This window comes from Gekko japonicus, unplaced genomic scaffold, assembly GCF_001447785.1.
Source record: "Gekko japonicus isolate JY-2015 unplaced genomic scaffold, Gekko_japonicus_V1.1 scaffold404, whole genome shotgun sequence".
Classification (NCBI taxonomy): Eukaryota; Metazoa; Chordata; class Lepidosauria; order Squamata; family Gekkonidae; genus Gekko; species Gekko japonicus.
The window spans coordinates 457,241-467,544 of record NW_015174854.1 but is presented as its reverse complement, the minus strand read 5'-3'; the positions used below and the strand labels follow the sequence as shown (position 1 = coordinate 467,544).

The following is a 10,304-nucleotide window of genomic DNA, read 5'->3' as shown; positions in this document are numbered from 1 at the left end:
AAGGTGATCCAGTGATTTTCCATGGAAGAGTGGGGATTCAAACCTGGATTTCCCAGATCCTGCTCTAACATTTTAACCACTACACCATGCTGGCTCCGGTTTGGAACCTCTTTTCCTGCTATTCTTTAACACCAGGAATTTGTTCCTTGCTTTCAGTCCCCATTTGGGATCTTCACAAAGCAAAGAGGCCTAAACATTCCTTCTGGGGCAGATGTGGTGCCCGTCCCCGCAGGAGGCCTGAATCTGGTGCTCCTCTTGGTGGTTCCCAGTGGCCATTTGCAACCTCCCCCCCTTTCCTTGCTGGAGCCTTATCGAGGCCTCTGTCTGCAGAGGAGAGGAACTTGCTTCCACGTGCTAAGATGAGCCACTTTTCGTGACAGCCAGGTCGTTGCGCAAACGAGAAGAGTTCCGTGGCGGCACTCAGGTCGATCTGCACAAGCCCAACTGACGACGGGCGACACAAAGCCCAACCAAAGGCGCTCGGTCCGTGCTGAATTCCCCTCTAAGAGCGGTTTTGGTGCTTGCAGGCGCGCAAAACACACAAGTCTGGCTGCTGCTGCTCATTTCCAGCCGTGGCCGCCCGCTGCGGCCGACCCACAAAGCTAGAGGGGGTGGCCGGCCTTACAATGCGAGCTCCCTCTCGAAGGCCAGCCTGGCCCCACCCCGAGGGCCCTGGTGATCTTTCTCCGCTTCGCGATGAATCACCCGCAGCCCGCCTGGCTCTGAACGCCGCCGCCGGCTGCCTTTGGCTTCCGATGTCTTTTCGCTGAGCAGCAGGAGGGTTTGCCTTTTTCTGCCCCCCTCTGGCGAGGCCGCGGCGGCAGCAGCAGCGGGAGATGGAGGCGCCCATCGTGTCTGGGATTGCCGCGAAACTCGCAAAAGACAGAGACGTCGCCAGCGGCCTGGGCTCCAACGCCAGGGCCGTGAAGTACTTAAACCAGGATTTCCAGGCGCTACGGGACGAGTGTCTTCAGGCAGGGAAGCTCTTCCAAGACCCCTCCTTCCCCGCGGCTGCCACGTCTCTCGGCTACAATGAACTCGGACCAAAGTCGTACAAAACTCAGGGCATCGTCTGGAAAAGGCCGACGGTAGGAGAGAAACGGCGCCCGCTGCCGATCCCCGTCTTTTGAGGGAGGGAAGCGCAGAGGATAAGGACAAAGGGAAGGGGAGATTGGTAACGCTTCGCACTGGGCTGGCAGGGGGCACGCTCTGAGTCTGTCCCGTTTTGGCTTGAGATGGCACGGGAGAAGAGAGGTTAAGGAACTCGGAGGAAGTCGGATTTGCATCCAAAAGTGAGGTGTGTGTCTTAGGGGATAGGATGGAATGAACCCCACTGTCTGATCCCCATTACTGAACTCCAAATGTGCCACCAGTCAGCATCTCCCGGTGCCAAGGAACATCGCTGGTTCCTTATTTTGTAACATCTGTGAACCAGATCACCCCCGAATTGTGCGGGACATTTGGATCAGATTTAGTTGGCTGAGACCCATAACTAGAAAAGAGAGACCTAAGATAGTACTTTTCGAATGCAGCGTAGTTAGTTATCTTATCACCCTTTAGCCAATTTGTCTTGTACAGAGTGCTAAAAGGATTATTTTGGGGGTGGGGGTGGGGATTGTCACCTGTGGCACCAAGAGGTGCTAGTTAGGTTGGTATCATTGATAACACACTGCAAGAGGAGAACTGTGCAAATGTTGTCCTCAGTTAAAGGGATTGCATGGGTTTTCTTTTAAGCTATGGGTAAGTTTAAGAACATGCTAACTCACAGCAGGAAGTAGAGCCGGGTGGGGCTACAAATGGAGGTATGCCCCTTTGCAGGCTGATTCTGGATAGAGACGGTGGTTCTTGAGGGATGCTATTGAAGCCAGGATATTTACTCCTCTAAAGTGATGGAAGAATTTAGATAGCTTTTCAGACAGTAGCATTGGCACATTATGTACCTGCCGGCATAGCATAGTGATTATGAGAAGGAAGGAGCTGTTTTTATGTGTGCACTACAAGGAATAACTATACTGATTTCCCTTGCAGGGCTGTTGTAAGGAGTACATGTATATGAAGCACTAAATACTAAAAGAGCTCCATGAATGCTAAGGATTATTATTATCAAAATACTTTTTTGGAAAGCTGTTTTTGATCCCTATATGGAAAATAAAGGATAAATGCTTGCAATAGGTAGGGTCAATAGGAAGAGACACCCTATCCAAATATAGTAGCCAGATGTGCTGGTAGTTAAAAGGTATCACTGCATCAGATGGCTTCAGAGGTCTGCTTTGAATTCCTCAGCCCACCTCTCAACTGTCTTTAGGAAGGCCTTTAAGAATATAGTCTAAATGCACAATGAATTGGAAATATTAGTTTGAATTCCAAATTTTCATCTTGCATCTTATATGCATTCATGTTTTCCTTTTCTGCCAGGATAAGTCCAGATATTCTTGTAGTATATCCATCTACAAATCAGAGTTTCTCAAGAAGAGCCAATGTGATATAGTGCTTAGAGTGTTGGACTAAGATATGGGAGAACCAGGTTCGAATCCCTACTCTGCCAAGGAAGCTTGCTGGGTGAACTTGGGCTGGTCGCACATTCTCAGCCTAACCTATCTCACAAGGTTGTTGTGAAGATAAAATGGAGGTGAGGAGAATGATGTAAGCTGCTTTGGATCCCCCACTGGGGGGGGGGAGAGGAGAAAATGAAAAAGAAGAGTTGGTTTTATACCCCGCCCTTCAAAGGAGTGTTGGAGGGCTTACAGGCTTACAATCACCGTCCCTTCCTCTCTGGACAACATACACCCTGTGAGGTAGGTGGGGCTGAGAGAGAGCTGAGAGAACTGTGACTGACCTAAGGTCACCGGTCTGTCTGCATGTGGAGGAGTGGGGAATCAAACCCGATTCTCCAGATTAGAGTCCTGCCACTCTTGTGAAGTAAGTGAAGTAAATAAGGATAGTGCAACGTGTCCAAAAACTGCCACTGGACAAGTTCATAGCAATTACATGTATAATTTGCCCTTTGCAAATAAGTGTTAATATTCCAATTTGCAGTTTATTTCTGCTGTGGCTCCTTAATGCTGTGCAGGCAGTAGAAACTCCTCTTTCCTTGGAATCACTTCCCACATGTACCAGTGTCTCCTGCCTCTCATTGTATTCTGGGAGTGGTTGCATTCTGGTTGCATTCCACAACTTTTTTTGTATGGGAAGGATGAAAGCAGATGCTTTGTTTGTTTGACACTGACTCTAGTGAAATGCTGTGCTTGGAACAAGTGCTGTATCTTCCAGTACTAACAAACTGGACCAAACATCAGACATGCACTAGGGAAGCACAAACCTTGTAATACAGGGAAGGTGTTCCCAGGGACATGTTTGGTAATGAACCACTGGTAAAATATGAACACTAATCATCATGCTCTTCCATCTTAACGAGAGCTTTTTCACTTCTTTTAAGGGTAACAAATAACAATTCTGCAACTCCAGCTTCTGAAGATTAAGTATCAGATCTGAGATCAAAAAAGCAGGTCCTATTGACTTGCATCTGTCATCCCACAAACAGGAGTCATGTGGTATTGTAACGGCAAACGAGTTTTTATTCTAGTAAAAGCTTTTGTGGACTTGAGGCAACTTCATCAGATGCATGCAATGGATCTTCAGTAAGCAGGCATAAATACGAGGAACGAAGAAAAATAGCAAATAGATGCAGAATAAAAACAGAATGACCTTCATAAACCCATATCTGCCTAGTGAGGACCCATTCCATGCACCAGACGAGGTGCTTTCTAGTCCAAAAAAAGCTTATGGTATAATCAAAGCTGTACTCCCCTGGATTCCTACACACATAATAGGCTAAAGGAGATCCACTGGAGTACAGAGCTTTACATAGGAACAGAATAATTTAATAACTTTGGAGAAGTCAAAATTACGTTGCCGGCTGCAATCCTTCTACATCCCTCCTTTGTGTCATTGGAAGTTCAATTCAGAATAACTTCAGGTATCTCTGTTCTTGTGAAAGAGCCCTGCATTACCAGTAGAAGGGAGTAATCACAGGTGTGAAGAAGTATTCCAAAACTTATGGTTGGGGAAGCAGTCACTTACAATAGGCTATTTTGTTTTGTTTATTAACAGTCCTGTGGTAAATACAAATATGTGTACCAGCCCAGAGGTTAGTGCTGTTTTGGAAGTATGAGTTTGTACTTTATTTTTAGACAACCAGTATGTGTAGAGTCCTATTCATGCACCATATACCCGCCCTGTTTTCCACGCCCTGCCCTTACATCATGAAATAGTTTTGTTTTCAGGAGATTCAACAAATCCTTTGTCAATCCTGCTGCTTCACATTCTTATGCTCTCGTATTCTATTGAGCCACTCTTCATTGTCTGGCCCTTTCTTTTTTTCCTACCCACTTTCCTCTCTGGGTATTCTTATTTATGCCTCTGCTTTGCATCCTTCCCAGTATCATTTATTGTTCATACTTGGCACAGGAGATATAAATGCAAGTTTTAAAAAAATAATTTGGATCTTTTACAGAGCTCATCTCGCTTGGGATGTTGTCTTCTTTTGAAGGAAAGGGATTCTTTGGCTCAGCATCTCATGAGGCTTTTAAGCAGTTCAAGGAGCAAATGGAAAAAATATTTTAGGATCCAGACCTCCAATCAATATGCTCTTTCAAAAAGAAGAGGCTGCTGAAACTAGAAACCTCCGTTTATCCAAGGAATTTCCTTTGCTTTAAAAGAGGCATACTTTAAGTTTCATATGCCCTAAATCACACAGACAGAGAAGTCCACAGATAGTTAACAAAAAAACAGAAAAATACTATAGATCACATTAAACTAACCAAAATGAAAGAACATGTGGGCTCACACACTGCTTCAGTGTCTATGAAAGGGAGGGAAACCTGGGAAAGTACCCCCCCCCACACACACACACTCTTCTACCACCATAACAAAAGGACAGGCACACCCATTATGTTGTGTTCAGCCCCTGGCTCTGTTAAGGTATTTTAAAAGTCCGAAACCTTGGGTTAGAGAAGGATTTTAAGGGGTCTGAAATCTTCCCCTTGCAAGTTTTTTTAAGGCTGCCTCCAAGATTGTAAAATATGCAGTGAGGTAGATTGCGGGTTGAATATTCCAATGGGCAGAAGTAGGTTTTTATCTCTCAAGAGAGTAAAATAGGTTTTCTGAGTTTGTCACTGGCGCCTACTAATACAACTTCAACAGCAGTGTTATCTGCGGGCCTTCACTGGTCGTAAAGCTTATCTGCATGTTGTGAAAAGTGTCACTGCTGATTTCTGCAGATCACAGACATTACCTTGTTGGAGGGCTTGGCACATTTGAGAGTGCCATACAAATGTTAAGTAGAAGTATCATGGCTGCTGTTGAAGGCATGGGAGCCAAGTAAACGATTTTTTTCTTCCACATTTTGTGTATCTGTATGGTAATCTTGGTAATACTGCATTCTCTGCCTCTCACCCACCCCAATGGCACCTGTACAATGCTAATGAAACTAACAGTAAAAAATATTTTAAAAATCTAAAATACTAATTAAAATCATGGGCAAATAGTGAGCAAACAAAACCATGTAAAAATCCAGATAGGTAAAAAAACAGAAGGCCCTCATCTATGCTAGCCCACTCTTATCAGATCTTGGAAGCTAAGCAGGGTTGGTATTGGTTAGTACTTGGATGGGAGACCCCCCCAAAGGAGGTGCAGGGTCTTTATGCGGAGGCAGGCAATGGCTAGCCACTTCTGTTAGTCTCTTGCCTCAAAACAACTACTAGATCGTCATAAGTTGGCTGTGACTTGACATTCGCCACATACCTTCCCAGAAAAGTCAGATTGTTCAGTTTTCAATTATGCTATGTTTTAACTTGGTAATGGATATGGGTACTTCAGTTAATAAACCATTCCATAAGGGTGGCACCAGCTCTGAGGAAAGCAGAGGCCCACTTCCTTATACTTCTCAGATCTCGGACAAGACTAAGAAGTCAGAACAACACTTCCTGCACAGATATGTAGGCGATCCCAGATATACAGGTCCCAAGCCTTATCAGTTTTTAAATTCAGGGGTTCACTCCTTTTTTATTATTATTGTTGCTGTTGTTGTTGTTCCAAAGTTCCAGAATCTGGAATAGCACTAGGCAGGGCTTTTTTTGTAGAAAAAGCCCAGCCCAGCAGGAACCCATTAGCATAATAGGCCCTACCCAACAGCAGGAACTCATTAGCATATTAGGCCACACCCCTGACAGCACAGCTCATTCGCATATCAGGCCACACCCCCGTGTTACCAGAAGTGCGTTTTCCACCTTATGCTTCTTATTCTGTTTACCTTGTTTGTTGTCAAAACCCAGGGCTTTTTTTGGAGCAGGAACTCCTTTGCATGTTGGGCCACACACCCCTAATGTAGCCAATCCTAATGAGTTCCTGCTGTTGGGTGTGGCCTATTATGCTAATGAGTTCCTGCTGGGGAGAGAACGGGAAAAGGAGGGTTTGGCCTACCGGATTGGTATATTTACTATAAAGCAATAGCAATGGTATGGATTAGAGAGTGGCTTTTATTAAGTAATAGTCGTCTCTTAAAACTTGAAGGGCATGACCTACCGATGGGCTGGCATGCCTCCATATGGTACAATTTAGACCTGAAACATTTTAACCAGCACATCATACGCAGAACTCTTTTAAAAATATAGAAAGAAATAAAGCGTTTTTATTTGAAAGTTCCCAGATGGGTTTCACCGGTGGAGGCATATACGAACCCAATATTATATAATTTAAAACAAAAATGTTCTTATGAGAACTTATTAGATTCGAATAACAAATTAAAATCAATAGAAAGTTTACAAGAACAAGGTGTTGTACTATCCTGGCTAGAAAGATGGCAATTGTCAGCTAGATTCAAAGAGGACGAAAAAGTAGGTTTTTATAAAACCCCAACAGAGATTGATAAAATATGGTTGAATGCGGGAGAGAAACTTATTAAAAAACTTATTAAAAAGTTTTAAGTATGTTCCTACTGTGTAATTTCTGCATTTTAATGTGTCATGTTTAAATGCTTATGGCTTGTTTCTGCTAGTTGTCAGATTTCTGCAATGCAATGCAAACCCTTTTGCATTGTTTATTGGATGCCCCATCCCATTGATCATATTTGACTTACATGGGTAATTTGCCTTGAGGCTCAGTGAGAAAGGAGGACTATAAATAATGTAAATAAATAAAATGTATATTTCACATGATGCAAGCTTTCCAGTATACATCCTTGTTCCAATATGAACATTTTGTCCCAGAACATAGGTATATAGAGGGGAAGTTTCTATAAAAGCCCTGAACTGGACAGCTGGGAGACTGAGGCATAAAGGTGCCAAAGATATGTGCTGGTTCAGATATGAACCTGGAGGTGAAAAGATTATAATAGGTGGCCCTTAGATTGAAAAAGTGAATGAACAGTTAGGAAAGACATTTAGGAGACAGCAACAAACCTTTATGTTGCCTTTGGCAGGTGATTATTATCTATTACTGTAAGGTTGTTGATCTGGGTTTTCTGTAGTCTGGAGGGGAAAAGTTTCTGCCTCTTTTCATGGGAGTTGACAGGAGTATTTGTGTTTTCTTAAGGAGGGGTTCTTTTCCCTAGATGTTCTGTAATAGTCATCCTCACTTTCCCACTACAAATGATTAATCTATACCTATCAGAGATTCACAGTTCCTTCTGGATAGAGCTAATGGTGGAGTAGCTTAACATGACATTACTGTTACTTGAGCCACAAGACGTTTGAAGCAAACTGTGACCACGTAGTCACTAACAATATTTTTAAATTTCCTGTTCTCAGATGTTCCCATCAGTTCTTGTAAATGCATGAGCATGCATGAACAGGTTTTGTCCCCGACATCGTCCGGGAGCCCCCCGCTCCCGGGCGATTTAGATTTGGCAACCCTAGGGTGTGGCCAACTTGGGAGCTAGCCGGAACTCCGTTCCTGTGCGTTCCTGCCCAAAAATAGCCCTGGCACTAGGCCAGGTTTAGTTATGACTCTCTCTCTCTGCAGGCTGTTGAGTGGCCAGCTTCCAAGCGCAGCCTGGGGATCTCCTGGAATTACAGCTGCTCTCCAGATGACAGAGATTAGTTCCCCTGGAGAAAATGGCTGCTTTGCAGGGTGGACTCTGTGGCATTATATCCTGATGAGGTAACTCCCCTCCATAAATCCTGCCCTCCTCTGGCTCCACCCTCAAATCGAGACTGCTACAAGGGTCAAGCTACATATTTTTGTATCAAAAGAAATATGTGTGATATAAGGTGTACACAATAAAATAGTAAAAACAAAGGGCCTGACTAATAGGCTACAAGTGTCATAAAGAATAAGTTTTATGTATGCTGTTATAATTTCCTATACAAAATTGATGAAAAATTGACGGCATTTGATATTTTCATCAATTTTCTATAGAAAATTATAATAGTGTATGTAAAGCTTATTCTTTATGACTCTTCTTTTAATACAAAAATTTTATTTACTGTAGCTTGACCTTTGTAGCATTTTCAGTAAATTTTGGGTTGAGTTTGTTTCCCCCTTTTTCCTTTGTTCCTTTGTCTCTTCCACCCCAAAATCTCCAGTAATTTCCCAACACAGAGCTGGCAACCCTAACAGCCTGGATGTAATGACGCTGCAGTGAAGGACACTGGTGGGCCTCATTCTATTCTCTATGTTTCATACTGCTTGCTCTGAATAAAGTTATACTTTGTTTACCTGAGAAGACCCTCTGTGTATTCCTGAGTAGCTGCATCTGGCAGTCTTTAGCATAATTTCAAACTGAGGCTAGAAGCCAATAGGAAGCTAGTGTGGGTAAACTGAAAGGGAGGTAATTTGCTCCCTGCATATCTCAAGACAATCCACAACATTTTTCACAAACTGGACCTTCTGAATCATTTGCAAAGACAACCTCATGTACAGCACTTCATAATAGTCAATGGAAGACAATACTAATAAACCTGGATGACAGAGGCTAAGCTCTTGTCTGAAAGAAGTCACAATGGACTCACGGACTTACTGTTGAAAGGCATCCCCAGGCCCCGGGCACACGGGCCGTATATTGCGGGGGGAGGCGTGGCTAATTGCCCCAGTGCAGTTTGATCAGCGATTACATGATCAGACGCGCCAGCGGCACAGCACGGGTCTTTCCCTTGGCGCTAGCGGGTAAACGAGGGACTGGAGGGGAATGCCGCGCACCGGCGTGATCATACCATGGGCGTCTGGAGGCAGCCCGTGGCAAACGTTTACTAGTACCTTGGAGGTACTAGTTTTTAAATGCGCATTGTCGGCGGTAAGCCACGGGTGCGCTCCACTTCCCAGATGTTGGGGTGTGATTGCACCCGGATAATCCGCCCACCTTCCGTGCCTCTCTCGCGGCAACTTTGCCATATGACCGGGGCCCCAGTCACTTTAACCTCCTGTGAATCAAATAGCAATGCAGGAACCAGGAATAATCCAGACTGGAGACCTTACCCCTCAGAGACAATGTAACCGTCCAAGATAGTTAAAACCAAGACTCCCCTATTGACACCTCTATGATACAGATTCCCCCCCCCAACCATAAGGATGTGTTGATGAAGACATGCTGTAGGAAAAGTGGTGTTAAAAGAAACAATCAATCAGGTAGTATGTATTAAGCGCTAACTGCATACCAGTAGTGTCAATGTAATGTTTTGCTTCAGTATAATATTGACAGTGATTTCTTTTCCTCATTGCTCATATGCTGACTAAACCATGGCTTCTCCACAGCCTGAAGTGTCACAGATTAGGAAAATCAGCGGATTTTATATGCTGATTAGTAGTAACTAAAACTCCTTTGAACCCATGAGATGTTTTTAAATCATAAATGTAATTTGGGAGTGCAACAAACCACCACCACGACAGAAGTTCTGTGAAAACCTCCCGCAATCAGGAAACATGACCAAATTGTTTGTTTGGCTTACACTGCTGAACACATTCAGGCTACTTAAACCTCATAGAATTCAATTAGATTTAAGGAATCTAACTGTGCACAGGATTTCAGCTTCCATGTTTTGAGATGGGAAACATGATCCCAACCCTCCTTGGGCATGGATATCTTAATATCAAGGTTACCATCAATGACTGGACCAGGACTGGACCTTTACGTTTCTTTTTCTTACTCTTGTTTTTCCAGGAGCTGTGTTCTAATCCTCAGTTTATCATTGGAGGGGCTACCCGGACTGATATCTGCCAAGGAGCTTTAGGTAAGGCAGGGGGTGCATGTGTCATTCCTTACAGAAGCTCACTTAATGCAGTGGCTGTATGGTTGTATATCTAATGTGCTT

General features: G+C 43.9%; 1 protein-coding gene across 1 annotated transcript in view; it reads left to right on the top strand.

The window, feature by feature from the left end:
* The first annotated feature begins 466 nt into the window (after positions 1 to 466).
* CAPN2 (calpain 2) overlaps positions 467 to 10,304 on the top strand; it is a 60,861-nt gene continuing 51,023 nt past the window's right edge. The window contains exons 1-2 of the mRNA XM_015424593.1: positions 467 to 1,088; positions 10,154 to 10,223. Coding sequence (XP_015280079.1) covers positions 837 to 1,088; positions 10,154 to 10,223 — 322 coding nt within the window. The 5' untranslated portion in view covers positions 467 to 836. The remainder of the gene's footprint in view (positions 1,089 to 10,153; positions 10,224 to 10,304) is intronic.